At 43.6% G+C, this 17856-nt stretch overlaps 1 protein-coding gene across 5 annotated transcripts; it reads right to left on the minus strand.

Annotated features, from left to right (window-relative positions):
• Positions 1-221: 221 nt before the first annotated feature.
• Positions 222-12914, minus strand: LOC119375647 (kunitz-type serine protease inhibitor A). 5 transcript variants are annotated; one of them, XM_037645873.1, is made up of 5 exons: positions 12817-12914; positions 8942-9035; positions 6994-7118; positions 3973-4152; positions 222-396 (listed from the first exon to the last, which is right to left on the minus strand). In XM_037645873.1, exons 1-5 carry the CDS (start codon positions 12872-12874, stop codon positions 272-274), a joined length of 582 nt encoding a protein of 193 aa, XP_037501801.1. In that variant the 5' UTR covers positions 12875-12914; the 3' UTR covers positions 222-271. The 5 variants fall into 5 exon arrangements, with proteins under 5 accessions (XP_037501801.1, XP_037501800.1, XP_037501803.1 ...); XM_037645872.1 differs by having other exon boundaries at positions 6994-7176; XM_037645875.1 differs by having other exon boundaries at positions 8942-9154.
• Positions 12915-17856: the final 4942 nt, after the last annotated feature.

A 17856-nucleotide genomic window follows, 5' to 3' on the forward strand; every position in this document is an offset into this window, starting at 1 on the left:
TAAATATATATAAATAAGGTCTATTTATGCTATGTTATGCACAGCCGTACGCTGGGATTCTAATGTCGCAAAATATGAGAAGAAACTAAATAATGTGGCAATAAACTGATTTATCACTTTACAATATTCTATAGCTGAAAAGCACCGCTAATAATTAAAGAACGTGTGAGATGTCCCATATATATTACGATATGATATGCCCAAGAATCAGAATCGCTGCCTTTCAAATTTTTATTACACGATTTTTGATGATTGGTCTAGTTTAAGAATCTTAGCCTGGTGGTGAGTGTGAAACTAATGGCGCAGGAAGTCTTGGAGGTCCAGGTTTTCCATTTGGTGGCTGTACATGTTGCTGTTTTTGCTCGCAAGTTGGGCAGGGCATCGTAGATAGGTTATCTGAAATGAGAAAATTGAGCAAAATAGTTATTGAATGCGGCAAAACATATATCATGGTGAATACGAAAATCACGTAAAGTGATAATGCGCATAAAGTTTACCGCTTTGCGGCAAAACAAAGATCATTCTCTAAACTATTATCCACAGTGGAATGAAGAGGTTCGTTGTACACTATGTGCCGTGGCATCCATTCCGACATTTACATCAGTATTGTTTGCACTGCAAATAGTTAAGTTACGCTGGCCGTGTACTGCGTGGCAGGTCATTGTTCCTGGAGTTACTTCTTTAGCAATCCCATTTCTTGATTGCTGTTAATTCCTCAATACACTTCTCAGCTAGGGTTTATTTGAACAAAATGTATTTGCGGTTGTATTGCTGAAACTACAAGATGTTGGTAAAAAACGAAGCAATACAGGAGGTACTACTTTCTGAATTTATGAGGAACTTCAGTGCAATGTAAGACTAGTTATGTATTATTCAGGTTGCTCTTCACTAACGAAGTGGCACTTTTTTATAATAATTAGGGATAGCTCGCATTGCAGGTGCCAGGGTCCTCCCTACGGTGAGCGGCGGTGTAAATGCCATCCACCTCTCCACTTCACCGCCAACCGCTTCCGATAGACCTCCCACCACTTCGATTGACCACTTGGAAATCCACTCCTCAGGAACCAATAAATAGCAACTGAGCGCGCGTAACGCGGGCGACCCCTGCCCTCCGATACCTGGTTATATAAAAAGAGTGTGAGCAGGTGTCGGTACGGTTTCAAAATCGCCAACTCCAGTGCCAGCGATAGAACACAGGAGCCTTTGCTTCCGTTTTCTATGTGCGTCATAGATGCCAGAAATGCGCGACCAGAGACCATATGTGGCTGTATGTCGAAACTTGAAATTCATAAACCCATTTGAGAGCGAGTATAATTAAAACAGCGGGAAATGAAAGAGGACTAAAGAAGAGTGGACACAACTCGAGTACTGCCTTTCAACTGAGAATTTTATTGAAAGAACACCTTAAAATACTATTATCTGCGCATGCTCTTACGAGGCACAAAAACAAGGCAACTCGTGACGATCACTTTTGGTTAGGTAGACAAGGCTCATGACAATAACGCTGGGTCGTCAACAATTAAAGTATAATCTAAAAAAGGAAATTTATGTATCCTGGAGGGCGACTGTGGGCTGACTAACGCAGTTACGACCTGCGCACTGTATTCTGTAGGCCTCAAATATTCCACGCGTCCAATAACCGTGGTGGCGGAAAAAAAACCTTTGTCGGAAAAAATTTCGCGGTGCACCCGCAATCATGGCACCCGGCACCGCCAACTGCGTGGAGCGAGCATTGCCAACTGCGTAGAGCAAGCATTGCCGCCCAGAAAATTTTGGTGCTCCAGGAGACGCGTGATTGCACATCACCCAGATTGACCTATGTACTGTACGCACTTCCACACGTAAGGGGATGCTGTACACGACGTTAATGGCACATGACACAAATACATTAGCGTGCTTAACAGGACCTGATCCTTTACCAGTCGGGCCTTTTTCCACTCGCTTTGGCACCACTGAGCAGAAATTCCCTACTTTATTATAGGCTGAGAAAACCACATGAATGCCATGACGCGACCTCGTCTTTTTTAGCCTATGCGATTGTTGGTGAACGTATTACCCGGTAAAATGGCATTTTTCTCATTTTCTCTCGCTAGTGCCGCGCCTTTACCCTTAAAAGTACACCTCGGCTCTCACATAAGCTTCTCACAGGTTAACAATACCACACTACTAGGATATCTGGCTTCTTTTAGCCTCAAAATGTGAGATTTAACAATCTCTGGCATCTTATGGTCACACGACCTGGTTCTTGCAGACCTGAGGGTTGAAAAGGCAATACCATTTATTTATGGAATTAGGATGGGCGGAATCGAAGGAAAGCAGATGTTTCGAAGTATGATGGCGACACTTCCAACGCACTTATCACAAAAGGACAAGCTTAAATCTAAATACTGTAACAGGCCTTGCGACGGCATTTCGCAAGTGAATTTCAAGCCAAGGCTTTTCTCAAAGATTTTAACAGGTAAGGTGCTCTAGCTCCACGTAAAATGTCTGTCGTGACCTAAAACTATCATCATCGTGAACTGGCACGTGCTCTTTTGGTCCTCTTCTTCGTCTTCGTCATATTCTGTTTCGCTCCCAGAACACCAGCGCCGATTTCTCCGGCGAGGCCTGTAATAACCCTAATGGGTGAGAGAACGAATACAGAGAGAGAGAGAAAGAAGGAAACAGAGAGACAGAAAGAAATAAAGATTTAAAGAAAGAGAGAGAAAGAAATTCTTGCCAAAAGAATTTCCCCGATGCGGGATTTCAGCCCGCGTAGCCTCGATCCGCAGGCAAGCGTCTTAAACACTCGGCTATCCAAGCACGCTAGCCCACCATAGCATAGCCTTGTACACTATTGTGGAGCAAGGGGGGGGGGAGTGAAGTGAGCGTGAGGAGCGGAGTTGTGATTGTGAGGAAGAGGGAAAGGAGAAGAGGGGAGGGTAAAGCGTAGCAGAGAAAGAATGAGACAGACATAAATAGCGAGGGAGAAAGATAGAAAGAGAGAAGACCAACGAAAGAGAGCGAAGGAAATAGAGTAAGAAAGGGGTGAAAGAGGTAGAAATGTAGAAAGAGCAAGAAGGCGAAAGAAATAGAGGGCGAAAAAGGGAAATAGACAGAAATAAACAGAGAACAAAAGACATAGAAAAAAGAGAGAGAAGAGAGACGAAGAAATAAATAAATAAATAAATAAATAAATAAAGAAAATTAAGCAAAACTTAGAAAAACAGCGAAAGCCAGGACTACATAGGTGCCTATCAGCTCCGCTGCCTCTTTGTCAAGTCCAACTTGCCTGTCTTGGCTGTGTAGCATATGTCCAGCAGAAGCCATTTTCTCCTTTTACGTCCCCAGCGACGACCTTCAAGTTCAGGTCGTTGAGTAGTTCAAGGGCACGTTGGCTGGCTTCTTATGGCTAGCTTGTCTTTTACTAGAACAAAATGTTTCGCTTTGACACATTTCCCTTTATCCAGAAATGTTCCCTCAGAAATAAAAAAAAAAGCCTTCCTTGTCTGACACTAGGCACCGAGTTCAATTCTGTGTAACCTGACAGTCCATCACGACAATGAACGCGATCCGTAAGCATTATCTCGTTAAGCGTATATTATTATTATTTGGTTTGAGTACATAGAAAACACGAAGACACAGAGGAAATAGGGAGGGAACAGGCTGACAACTGCCACCTAAAGGGGCACAACGCCTGCCTGCTCATTTGGAAAAGGGGGAAACATTGGGGAAAGGAAGATGGGGGGAAAGAAAAAGGAAAGAAAATAGGTAAGAAAAAAAACAAATAACACAGACGTAAACAAGAATAAGTGGTCACAAGGAAAAATGTCTATACGCGCGAGGCCAAATCGGTATTTTTTAAGAAAGTAAGTAGGGCTCGATGGGCCTGGTCACGCCGAGCAGCACAACCCCTCGGGAACAGGCAATCATCAAGGTTCGTACGTATAGGCAATCACTCATAAAGCGTACATGCAAGAAATAAACACTTACAGCTGCATGTATTAAAGCACTGCTGAAACGAGGCGAAGCTGTTGTGGCCTTTTCCACAACGCTTTTTCGGGAACTCCAGACAGACATCACGCCTAAAGTCGAAGAACACGTATCTTCTTTTGAGCATACACTGGTCAGGTTCCGGATCCGCGCTACAGAGAGGTTTGGGCTTCATTCTCGCTGGAAATATCATGAAAGCAAAATTTACACAACGGGAAATAAGGTTGAATATCATATAAAAACGAGAAATGAAAGTTTATACTCTCGCCCATCACTACACCTTACAGCGAACCATTAGGGCATGTTTTTCAAGTTTATTTGTTTTATCAGAGCAATTTAGAGTTAGGAAATTATTTCGGTAATTATCTTCAAATTCGTCGGACTCTTTCCTTCCTCTCTTTTCAAAAATACTGGAATGTAAAAATAATAGGAAAGTAATTGCAAATGTAAATAATAGTGAAGTAATTGGAGGTTTTTAAATAAAACTATTTTTTGTTCAGAGCGAGCTACAGTCATCAGTGGGTAACTTTCCACTACTATCGACTTTGAGATTTCGCTTTTTGGTGGCATGATATGTCGCTGAGTAGCAGGTCAGGAAATTGATTCAGGCTGACCTCTCAGCTTTTCTGTCAAAATGAACCTCTCTCCGTCTTTCTCGTAATTTCACGGCGGGAACGAATGAGTGCCGAAGATGAAGCTTAATCTTCCGGAGAAGAAATATTGAATGGAAGATAGCCGCCGATATGGAGCCGAGAAATACACACTAACGTGTAAGCTCGAAGCAACGAGCGAGAAAATAAGGAGCAACGGAAGCGAAAATTGTTTCCAAAGACAAATATGTCTTTATAACGTGTTCCATAATAAGCATTGCCAGCAATACGCCTGTGTGCCGTTATCTGAACGCTCAGATGGGACCCTGTATTTAATGGCGGTCAGGTGGCGTCAATACTAAGTTTGTTTTTAGTATGAAAATATTAACCCTGTTTTCTCGCGAGAAGCTATCTCACAGTGCATTACCACTGTTGTGTTGGCTGCTGACGCTGCGCTTTGTCTTTATTTTGAGCTTCGAGTTTTCATAGTTTGTAGACATCACAGCTTATGAAGAATGGCAGTGCACGTAGCTGTAACCTCTGTGATGCACAACCATAAAAAAATTATGTGAGATGGCTACTTTAAGAGATAAAACCAGCAATGCTTGTGAGCATTGGTCGGGCTTGAAAATCGCTTCATAAACCGCTTCGCTAAAGGGTCGCTTTTACAATGTAGCATATGACTGGGATCTGCATTAGCGTTGTTCTTCAGTGCTCCTTCATTTGCTTGTTCAGTGCTTCAGCGCTTTTGACGCTTAGTGATGTTTATTGCTGTTTATTAGTGCTTCGAAAGGTGGCTTTGAAGTACCCTGAAAGTTGATTCATAACTTGTGTCCGAAGTGGCGATCAAAATAATAATAATAATATCTGGGGTTTAACGTCCCAAAACCACGATATGATTATGAGAGACGCCGTAGTGGAGGGCTCCGGAAATTTCGACCACCTGGGGTTCTTTAACGTGCACCTAAATCTAAGTGCACGGGCCTCAGACATTTTCGCCTCCATCGAAAATGCAGCCGCCGCAGCCGGGATTTGATCCCGCGACCTTCGGGTCAGCAGTCGAGCGCCATAACCACTAGACCACCGTGGCGGGGCGAAGTGGCGATCAAAAATGGGACATTTCGTACCAAATTGCAATACAAAATCATTTTGTTCGTCAGACTGTGTGGGTAAATGGAATTGTTTTAATATCAGTTCTGAATAAAGGGTAAGAAACCTGTGCTGACGCCATGGTTTTCAATTGTGCAAGGTATTTGCAATGGACTGACTGTATGTTTTCTTTTTGTAATACTAGGCCTCACACAAGCATTAGCTATAATTTGATGGTTTGAAACAGCCCAATGTAATGTTGTTACCAGAACATGGGCCTGGGTCTCCTAGAAATGGGATATTTGTACACTTTCTTTACAAATATTTTAATTACCTAGTAACTGAGTTACAAGGTTAGTGTGCGAAGTCACTTCTGTTAACAAGATGTAAAAAAAAAGTAGGAGCAGTAAACACTATCATATACCACTCATGTCTTGTCCTGTGGCTTGTTCTTTTATAGGGATATTTTAGGCAACTTGATATTATTCTCAAATCACAAGAATTTTCGGCAGGTAACAGTTCTTTGAACAGAGAAAAATGTAATTATATTATAGTTTTAGATCTAATCAACCCGCGATGCTATGAAAAAGGTTTAACGCGACTCGCGTGATTCACGAGAAGTTATGTGTGATGTACCGGCAGAACTACGTTGAAAACTTGCGCGATGTGACTTATGGGAGTATACGGATCCGAGCCAAAGCTTATGCAGGCCGATTACCGCACGTCTTTGAAAAAAAAAGAAGAAGTAGAAGTGCTGACAGCTCAAGTACGTCAATGGCAAGGTAAAGAAAGGTAACCAACAGCACAGATCACGACGCTGGTGTCGCCAAATGTTTAGTATAACAAATAAATCTACCTATGCTTCAAAAGGAAAGCGGGAATGTGCATGGAAGCATTTTTCATGATCGAGCGGTTTAGGGCATACGCGTGTGCGCACCTACAGTTCTAGATCGAGGAGCTATGAAAGCAATGCCTTGGGAAATAAGATGACCTTCCGCTTTGCCTCTTAGGCGCATGCTTTGTTTGTAATGTGCACATTCATCTGCTTCAAAGCTTGTTTCATTTTTACCATATATGCTTAGTTGGAGATTTGTGTATGCGAGCATATTTACTACCTTTTATGTGTGACGAGCATAACTGAACCGCCAAACTTCCTTAGTGCGTAAATTGTGGTCGTATTACGTTCTTCTTTGAGCTTGCTGGTGTTGTGCCAACTCAGCAGCACAACCATGATCATCGCAACTCCGTGATGGCAGATCGCATCTGTTCAAGGGCTTCTTTACTTGAAAAGCTTCACATACTTTCATTACCACGGATTCGTTAGAACCAATTTTATACTCACGATTACAGGTCCACTGACACTTGAGTTCGGTCAGAAAGACGTTGCAAGTAGCGCCGCAGTTCAAGTAGCTGAACATTTTACACGACCTCGATGAAAATTCATAGTACCAAGCGTGGCGTACCGCACTGCAGGGAACGAGAACCGCTGGTTTCAGACATTGGCCCAGCATCACCTTTGTAGGTGCTGGAAAAAAATGTCTCGCTTGAACGAATTTTTCTTGAATAGGATGGGATTCTAAAAGTATAGTATACGTCTAAATAAATGAGATAAATGAGTCGCATGCCAATGCTGACGACTGGGCTGGTCGTTATTGCGTGCAACACAACATGAATAGAAAGTCTGAATAACGCAGAAGCGTGGTGCTCGTGTTCCTGTGTTATAGAGTGTTTCTTGTTTCAATAATTGGCTCCTTTACCCTATAATGTCGTCTTATTGAGGCGAAAGCGTCAATGGACACTAAAGAGAAAAACGATTTTTCTCGTGTCAGCAGATCGCTCTTGCACAGCCTAATGTCATTACGCTTAACGCGAGAGGACACTAAAAAAGAAAATGCGGGTGGCAAGACTGGCGACGCCACCTTGAAGTTCCCGCACTAATCGCTATGGCCTCATCAATTTTAACGGCGTCTGCTGGGACCTATGTCGTTCCTAATGGGTAAAAATGAAGCACATTGACCTATGAGGGGGCGAGGGCCTTTACATACCAAGTTTCAGGAAATTTAGTAAAGTCTATGTCGCAAAAATGTGATAAGTAGACTTTGAAATCTATGACCTCACGCGCGGAGATTTCGGCACGAAGTTTAAAAATGAAATTTTGTCGTCGATTTTCTCGTCTGTTCACAAACCAATGATGGTGAAATTCACGCCATTCGAGTTATCAGAGTACAATTTATCAATCTAAACCAATTCACTGTGTCACATTAGTTTCCCTTGAGGTGGCGATCATGAGAAGCGGAATGTGATCATCCGGCGGCGCCCACTGTCGGTAACAACGCCTGTGGTACTAGAAATGTCACGTGACCCGAGTGTTATAAGCTGCACGTTAAACAACCCGCGGACAGGTACCGCCACCTCACTTCTGCTCGGCGAAACTCTCGCAATGCTCTTCGCTTCGTTTCATCGAGATGGCGCGCCGTTACAAGCTTCGTGAGAACCCCTTAGTGGTAGATTAAGATACTTGGAATACCGGCGCATAAACAGTACAGACGTTCCTTCTATCGATACGAAATATTAATGGCATTCGTTGGCGTATTCCGGCGCGGACGGGCAACGTTGAGTCATAGAAGTACATTTGCAAAGTTTATCATGTTTTTCTAGAACGGATAGTCAAAGTGCCACCAAAACTGACGTTACGCAACCATTTATATAATAGAATAATTCACAATTTCCCCTGCATGGTCGCTGGCTGGGTCACTGCAGCGTGTTTTTCAGCGTGTGCGTGCTACATGAATATCGCGAACTATAGCAAAATATATGTATTTCTGTTGTTTAACTCACGCAAAATGTCTCGTAAAATTTTTAATTTCAATTTTCTCTGTCATGGGTCGCGCTCCGACGGAGCGAAATAAAGTTTATTCATCCATCATCCATTGGTCGTTACAGACTGTGAATCACTTGTGGCGCATACGCGCACACCACACTGTGGTATGCGGGTATGGGCCACAGGTGGCTGTGGGAAAGAGTTTCATTATGTACGCGACAAGCTTGTCATATTGCTTATGTCACGACCTGCCAGTGATGTTCGTACACCCATACACTCATACCGACCTAAGGAAATTGTTGTTTATAAAAAATTAGGAAGCGACCACGAGAGCGCCTAGACGTAGGCGGCTAGGTAGGTAGATATTCAGAGGCATAAAAATGATTCAAATGCCTTTTCTTTTCAGAGAAGGGCTTATAATTTAAAAAAATGAAAGAAGTCCAGAGTATAGTATGGCAGGTACACTCACGCTTGCATGCCTCCATACACTTTACGTGCGATGCAAAGCTGTTGCTGCCTCGGTTGCACATTCCGGGACTTATCTGCCGGCAGACTCTGGCCTTCTGGTCAAAGTACCATGTAGACGTTATTGGTTGGCAGGCAGCATTAAATGGCGGTTTTAAACAGCACAGAGGAAATCTGCGCGGAGGCTTTCGGGTCAATTTACCCAGTACCTGAAAGCCTGTAAATATGCATTATCATCTTCACTACCCAACAAATATGTACGCAAAAAAATGCCGTTTACAAATTGTATTTTCCCGTGGTTCCACAAGTGCAGAGAAGGAAAAAAAAAGTTGCGACAAAATTTCCATTTTCAATTGGGGAAAATGGGTGTCCTCAAAACGGAAATTTAGTTGCAAATATGGCAAAAATGCCTCCTATAGGTGCGATTTCCGGCTTTCAGTGGTGCGAACATTTTTTTAAATGATTTCCAAACACCAATAGCATACCTATTGTTCACATTACTTTGTGGTGGTGACAACAATTTTATTGAAAACTCCGACAAATACGTGGCCTGGTCCTAGGCTCCCCTGAGGAGCCCCTTATACCCTGTCTCCCACGCTAACAAGATATTAATAGCAAAGTCTCTAAGCATCTAGTCCTAAGCAGCCGAGGGCTGCGCGATCTGTCCATCACCGTTTTGTTCTTTTGCACTCCCCTCTCTAATGTTGACTTCTGCTGCTCACCATTGCAAGAGATGTAAAGGATATCCCGGGCGATAAAGGCGTGGTGTTTTCAATGTCAATGAGTAGAAAATGATCATTGTCATGCTCAGTGTAATGAGCTTAACAAGTCATGTCCCCAAACGTAGACGTAGGTAGCGAAGATGTTATGCTCGTCATAGCTTTCTGCGGAACGATCTTCGAGGGCGCATGTGCCCTGTTTCGGCGCTTTTTCTTCAACAATATCAAACGAAAGTGCAGTTTGTGCCAATTGTGGTGATCCATATTGTGTTTTGAAAGAAAGTTTTACGGAGGCTTTTATATAAACAAATAGCCGTAAACAACAATTGTTATTCGTCTATTCCTCTTCTCTGTGCAGCCGATACACCACAAAGATAGGAACCTGGTTTGTGCTTGGTGCTAAGATGGACGGCACTGATTTGATTCTCAGCCACCGCAGCCGGATTTCGATGTAACCGAAACGCAGGCGTCATTTTCGGCGAGAAGTGTCGCTAACAGACGTAGTATTTGCGCAGAGGCCCAGAATCGCACCAGGCGCCAAACCACCTGAATCACGTAAAGAGTAAGTGGTGTAAAATTCCAACTCATTACAGATTGCTCAGCGTAAATCCACCATCATGATAATCAGCTAGAACGTCTACAAAGTGTGCCGATACGTAGGTGCGCGTGTTCCATTACAGATGCGTAATCGACATTTTTTAAAGACGGCACGACTTTAAAAAAGACATACAAAGAAAACAGTGCTCACATGAGGTGTTCAAAGATTCGATTTAATGCATATCATATGTTGCGGCTCATTTGTCTTACGTGAATGTAGCCAAGGTTTTGCCTACTTCTGTTACAAAAAAGCTACAGCTGCCAAATTTTGGTTGCGTTAAACTAGTTACAAAATAGCAAGTATACCGACGATGGTTCCAAAGTGAAAGAACTGTAGTGAGACCATCGGTTAAATTATACAACATTTATGGTAATATATGTCGCAGTAAATACGATATTATTAGTAAACTCAAACATTGGATACATTACGAACCGCTTCATCTGACATTTGAAAAGCTTGAGAAGCACGGCATAAAGTAAAGCCAAGTTAAAAGCGGGGGAAATGTCATGATACACCGCCAGGGTTGGAGCACGGTTGTCGCAGGTAACGATGACTAATGCATTTTTTAAGGATTTCAAGGAAAGCGTAAGGTTTAATAGATTAAGCTAACTCATTCGAAAGTAAAAGTTCATTGAATGTAGATGTTTTATTTTGTTGCAGTTGGCATGAAACATGGGTAAAAGGAAATTCTAATTAGGCGCGAACCTGCTTACATTTACACCTGTTTACAAAGTCTCAACTGCAGGGAATAGAAACGTAAAAGTATTAGGAAGCATCTTGTGGATTAAGACGAGTATGCTAATCTGGAACAAATCATTAACAGGTAGGATACTGTGCAAGTGAAGTAACACAGGTACATTGGATTACGTCGAACTAGTAGAGATAAAGTACATTCACTGACTTTGGATGTATTGAATCCATGACAAGCGACAAGCCTACGTGTCACCTAATGAAACAGTACCGTAATTAGCGTGACTGTGGATGAAAGCAAAATGCAGCGTTACCAAAGCGTCACGACAAAAAAGATAGACGAGCTTTGAATAATGCGTGGATACCAAATGCACATTTCTGGTTTAGATGATGGAAGTGACATCCCAACGTAAGGTTAGTAGATTGAAAAGTGGCTGAGCTAGAATTCATCTATTCTTGGGCAGTGCAAAAACTAGACAATACATGAGAAAGACAACGGTACAGGTCTGCTTTCTTTGTTGTCCTGTTTACTTTTTCGTATATTGTCTGTGCGCTGCCCAAAAATGGGAACGTCAAGGTGTATGCCAGGAAGAGTAACATCGTTGAAAACGGAAATAGAGTCCCATGTTTAATTTGAGGCATGAATATGAAGGACCCGTGAGCATTCTTAAACAGCATAAATTGTTTTTCTTGAAGGCTTATGAGCTACATAATTGTTGCTACACCGAATCATGATGTTATCCAATGCAGTATTAATATTTGAAGTAGGAACACTAAAATATTTATGAGATAAAGATACAGTTGTGAAATAGGCGTACAAAACATAATTGCCGTAATTGTAACACAGATTCAACCGGAAGGTCGTTATTAAGCGAAACCAGAAGGTCGTTATTATATAAAATAAAAGCAAAGGACTTAGAGCTGAGCCCTGTGGTGCACCCCAGTAAATGCATGTTGTTGCTGAGAAGGTATTTGAAAACGTGTACTGTGGAATGCCGGCCAAGTAACGTTTGCAAGAATGTGAGCGTAGGACAGGTTATACCATACTATTTAACTTATGAACAGGACTTGATGATTCAACGTGTCAAAAGCTTTAGGGATGGCTAAAACAGATCTGACTAAATTTCCTGAATCGATACATTTTTATTTTCGTGTTAACATTCAGGAACAGTGCGCCTAGATTAGTGATTGTGCTTTAGTAACGTCGACATTGTTAAGTATTTATTCAAATTTTTAGCAAATAATATTTTAAAAGGGTTATAAACCAGGAAAGAACTGCAACTAGTCGGTAATTAGTAAATGTCTGTCACCTTTAAAAAAACAGGAACATTCTGAGCGTATCTTTAAATGAAAAAAAGAGAGTCGTGGCTAAACTTAAGATACATAGCATTGCAAACCATGTCACCGAGTAAATGTGCAACAACTTTTCAGCGCCTCACAAAAATTTCAAGCAAGCCAGGCCCTGTATATTTAAGGTTAGCAATTCTGAAAAAAAAACTTCGCGGTGTAGCTGGTAACAGGGAGAATGATTGTGTGGCATGGCTAAAAGTCATATACAACAGCGCATGTAGGTTATTATTACAACCGGAAGGAAAGTAGCCTGAGAAAGCGTCAGCGATTTCGCTGGGCTTTCACCATGTCCTAGAAGACTATCAAGCACCGTTAAATAGTTTCAGAGGGATACTACTTTTGGTGTCGCCAAAATATCATTCATACGTGCAGAATTGCGCCATGGGAACTCCTCTTTTAACATCAGTTTCGAGGTCTTGATCATTCGGAATGAAGCAAGCATCCGCGAGTTAAATTTTAATTTAAAATATAATTGCTATCGCAATAAAAAACGCGCATGGATGTGAATTTTTTATCACCTACCATTAACGCCGCAAATGGACAAGACAAGGAGAAGGCAGCTGTTGTATAAAGACCGCATTGCTAGGTGACCGCTTCTAGCTTATCCTATAGCGAGTTCGTAGTTTTCCAAGGAAAGCGTGATAACAATGCTAGCAGCGTTCAAAGCAGCTATTTTTATTACCTATTGTTTGAAATCACGACCTCGCTAAGAAAGAGAATACGTTTTGCAATATTGTCGGACTCAATACTGCGATACGTACGGCTGCAGAAAAGACCAAAAGTAAATCGAAACGGCGCTTGCATGGTTCGTTTTGCTTTGATTGCGTTAGCGTACACCGATGGCAATTTTGCGCGATCATATATAAGCTTCGAGCGTTCGTCGCGTTTGAAGAGTTGACGTTCGTTCGGAAGCGAGGACGTACTGCATGATAACTACTCGTAAATATAATACAAATTTGTGAGTTACTATATCGCATGCAGCCTTTCAGAGGAGTTATTATTGGTTTGCAATGTGCAGTCACAAGATCTGTGAGAGTCAACTAGGGAGTGCGTGTCGTTTGGTACAAGCAGAGGATTCTAATGCACAGCCAGAGCGACATCACTCTGCGCGTTTTGTGGACGCAATTCCTGATAGCGCTCACGCGTCGTCTGATGAAGCACTCAGCGAAATTAGCTGGTGATGAGCCGCGGAGATAACCTAAAGGACACGGGTTCGATTTCCAGCCACCACGTCCCCATTTTCATGGGGCCGCGGTGCAAAAGAGCTCCCATTTACTAAGTTATATGTGTGCGTTAACCTCTTGAGGGACGAATATTTTCGCTAATTGTGACTCTTCGAGGGTCAACCTTTTTCGCAGATTGAAAATGATCAGAGTGTCTTATTTCGAAAAAAAGACATAAGATTCTTTAGACTGAACATAAATTGAGAAAAGAAATATTTGACATAAGTGGAGATGCGTTGTACATTCAGTGGCAATAAACTTGCGGGCAGTTTGCACTAAGTCGCGCAAATCTTGGCACAGCGAAGGACGGACCCATCGCCGCTCCTACTTCCCGTCGACCGACACGTCTAGCTTCGAGATGCACAGCTTCCTCCTCGAATCTACGCAGCCAGGCTATACAATATAGAGTGGATGTGGCGCGCGATGTCTTCGTCGGTGGGCGTGGTTTAGCTACTGTTCATCTGCGGCTTGGCCAGGCGGTGCGGTATCTGGTCGCTAGGCGACGCCATGCTCAATTCCTCTTTCTTTCTATATTTTTCTCTCTATACTACTTTTTCTCTTTTTCATTGATGTTCTGTCTGTCTGTCGTTCTTTTTCTTTCTGTATTTCTTTCTATTTCTCTCGTTCTCATTCTTTCTGCGCTAGGCTATATTATCTCCCCTCCTCCTTTCCCTCCTCCGCACAATCACATCTCTCCTTCTCACACTCACTTCTCTTCCCCACCCCCGTTCCTACACTATACTATACAAGGCTATGCTATGCTATGCTAGCGTGCCTGGATAGCCGAGTGCTTAAGACGGATCGAGGGTACGCGGTTTCAAATCCCGCCTTACGAACAATTTTTTTGGCAAGAATTTTTCTCTTTCTCTTTCTTTATGTCTTTCTTTCCGTCTCTCTGTCCGTTTCTCTTTCTCTCTATCTCTTTACCCGTTCTCATGTAGCCGCACAGTGGCACATACCCGTAAAGATGATGATAGCTTTCTGCGATCGACTCACAAGGAACGATTTGCTAAACAGTTTGGCTGTTGAAATAAAATTAAAAAATTAGCTTGTGTTATTAGTGAAGCGGAGGCTCACCAGTGTAAACATGTTTCACATGCCTACGAAAATTGCGCACAACAGAATGATGTCATATTTGTACCAGTCAGAATCGTAGTACCGCACCCGCTTCTGATAATATATTCCTCCGTCGGATTCGACTTTGGAACTGGTCAGCTATTCTTCGTCTCCTTAGCTGACATGAAGTGTATGGGATTCCAACTCGGTATTTCGGCAGCCTGAATCAAAAGAATCGTCGCTTGACACAATCGCAGCAGGGAAACCGGCGCGCATGCCCAGCTCATCATCGCTGTTTGTGTGAGCATATGCAAGGAAACTGTGCGGTTCTGCGCCCGTGCGAACTGCTTCCGATTCCGTTGCTTCCGATGACAATTCATGGTGTCGCCACAGAGAGGCTGTCAATTTTCGCGGTTCTCGAGAGGGAAAACGCGCAGGCACAGTTCCGTCGTTCGTATACAGCATCATCGTTCGTACATATCAGCGCCCATCCCTGAACGTCTGATATTGCACCCCTGTAGGCAGTAAACGAGCTAGGGCCAAGTGTTCACCTTTGGAGATATTTAAATCAGATAGATATCAGGTAACGTGGGCGTTGGCCGTAATTAAAACGTGTGTGCGGAATGGTATGGTTTATCAGAGATTCAAGAAAAAGCCTAGACGTCCATTTCCTTTTCTCTTTCTGTTATCTTTGCCTTGTCCCAGTCTATTTCATGGCCAGTGGCTTCTGCGTGTTCGGTCAGAGCGTTCGACGACATCTCCTTTTTTTATTTCTTTTTAAATGCGAAGCATTTCTTAGCGAACCTCTGGCACTTTGAGCGTTTCTATCTACGTATCTATCTATCTATCTATCTATCTAGCCGCCTACGTCTGGGTGCTCTCATGATCGCCTCCTTAACTTGGTGTAGACCAAAATTTGCATGGGAGGGTAAGAGGATTGGACGAATATGATCGCCGGGTCATGACATGAATAACGTTAAAATCCTGTCGCGTACGTCGTCAAACCCTTTCCACTAGACACGTGTGGCACATACCCGGTTACCATGGGCCGCGGTGTACGGGTATGCGCCACAGGTGATTGACAGTTTATATCTACCCAGGAACGGCGAGAACAGACATTGGTAACTTAAATGCTAGAGCGTTAAGGAAAACCAACATCGGCAGCGTTGACTCAACGAATGGAAAGAATGAAAATTAGGATCCCAGCAGGAATCGAACCCAAGCATTCTGTGTGGCAATCAGGTATTCTACCACTGTGCCACGCCAGGTCTATAAATTGGTTTGGAAAAACAGCCTACGCAGGCGTAATATCGGTGCAACGTCAATTGTGGTTATGGTGCTGGCTAACTAATTTTACAAGAAAGCATTAAACACTACATGATACTCCTACGATGTGTACTCCTACGATACAGGCGTCATATCAGATTAACGTCTGTAGTTCCGGTGTTGGCTCCGCTTTTATAGCAGTCTAATATACATTACCTTTGTATTCCTATGATTCAGCAAGATATATTGAAGCATTGTTCGACCCCGGAGGAATACATTAACGAAAGTTACATATGATATCCACATCACCGCACCGTAAAGTGCACTTCGTCCATTAGAACGACTCAGTGTCATCTTCATTTCTTACGAGGCTGGGCAATGGCCTAAAGCTGACAGAGGATGATGCCAGATTGATTGATAGGCGCTTTGTAGATTCGGCTACGTAGGCCACATACGCCCAGGTAGTCTACGAATACGACAAGCGCCATCCACTGATGTTGGTTTACGTTGCACTATCCAGGCCTAGCATCCTCGGCGGCTTATACTTCACCAACGCGAATGGTGGCTTCAGGTTCCGACATGTCACCGGCTCTGTCGACAGACAATTTGTCGACGAAATGACTGAGGCATCCACGAATTCCAACAGCTCTACTATACCACATACTTCACTACACATAGACCCCTCGACACCACGATCACGACTGGATCCTATAACAAGTCATGACCAGCTGCTGGTGCTCACTGATCACGGTGATGTTCAAGAACTGTCAAGAACTTCTTGCACACATGCACACGGGTTCGTGAAACGTGCGTGCGTTCTCGGGACACGTATAAGCACTGCTTACGGCTTCTGGTGTTAGTAATACGTACCCACGTTGCCATTGGCCGCGTTACCCAACCGTAAACAACTGGTTATATAACACATATACGGCTCTTCAACATATATAACTGTGCGTATAAAATTTATACAAATCTTTAGCGTCATCTTGTAGCGTGTCGCTCAGTAAAAAAAAAGCTACGCCACAGTCACCTACTTGCCGCATGCTTCGCATAACATCGACTCCCACGGTACGTGGGATCTGCCGATTTTTTTTACGTCTACCCACCACGGTGGTCAAGTGGTAACTGTGCTCGACTGCTGACCCGAAGGTCAGGGATCGAATCACGGTCGCGGCGACCTCATTTTGGATGAAGGCGAAAACGCTTGATGCCCGTGCACTTAGTTTTGTTTCGCTTTAAAGAACCTATTGGCGACGAGATCGAGCAGAGTCGGCACCTAGCGGCGAGCAGACGAAACCCCGCGGTGTGGATGGCTCCTTGCGTCGTCTGCTAGCCAAACCGTGTTCGCGTGTGTGCGTACGTCATGCGCGTCCTCAGATACAGCTTATTCCGTTGTGCTAGCACAGTATCAAGTGCTTGTACGTATGTCTACACGATATACATAAGCATTTCGCCTTACGAGAGTTGTATGCACTCTAATAAGGGAGTACACGCACGTGTCGGTATGGCGCTAGGTCTAACCATAGGCCTCCCAAGCTCGGCCAGGGGGCGCTGCGTCGCACGCGTTTCGCCGCCTTTCTTGCGAAAACCGGTCGCTCCTGTCCCCACACCAGCCTTTTGACTGCGCTGTCTCCGCACGTTCCCGCACCCTGCACGCACTGTTCTCTGCTCGCCGTGCACGTGCAGCTTCACGTGTCGCTTCCTCTGAAGGTTTAGAAAGATCCCAGAGATGGAAAAAAACGTTTTAACGGTGGGAATCTTACCAGAGGAGGACGGTTGGTCGACCACCTTTTCGGGACCGAGCAGGTCGTCAAGGGCGATGCTGTTTGTGCGAGCGCTACGTGCGTGCAGATGCTGAACGGGCACATTTCTTTGACATGAGTAGGGAGGTGACTGCGCGAGTTCTGTAATTATGTTACCGGTAAAACGCACATTCGTTGCGGCAGTCGTGTATACTCGGAGCTGTCAGCAACCATCCAGCACGCTTTCGCGTGCGTTTTCTATTGATAACTTTTCA

This window comes from Rhipicephalus sanguineus, chromosome 11, assembly GCF_013339695.2.
Source record: "Rhipicephalus sanguineus isolate Rsan-2018 chromosome 11, BIME_Rsan_1.4, whole genome shotgun sequence".
NCBI classification, from domain to species: domain Eukaryota; kingdom Metazoa; phylum Arthropoda; class Arachnida; order Ixodida; family Ixodidae; genus Rhipicephalus; species Rhipicephalus sanguineus.

Coding starts and splice junctions, on each gene's coding strand:
- LOC119375647 (XM_037645871.1), bottom strand. CDS start 12,874: ATGCGGTCTTTATACAACAGCTGCCTTCTCCTTGTCTTGTCCATTTGC. Junction 4,153..6,993: donor GTGTCAGTGGACCTGTAATC/GTGAGTATAAAA, acceptor TGATATTTCCAG/CGAGAATGAAGCCCAAACCT. Junction 397..3,972: donor GTGCTTTAATACATGCAGCT/GTAAGTGTTTAT, acceptor TTCTCATTTCAG/ATAACCTATCTACGATGCCC.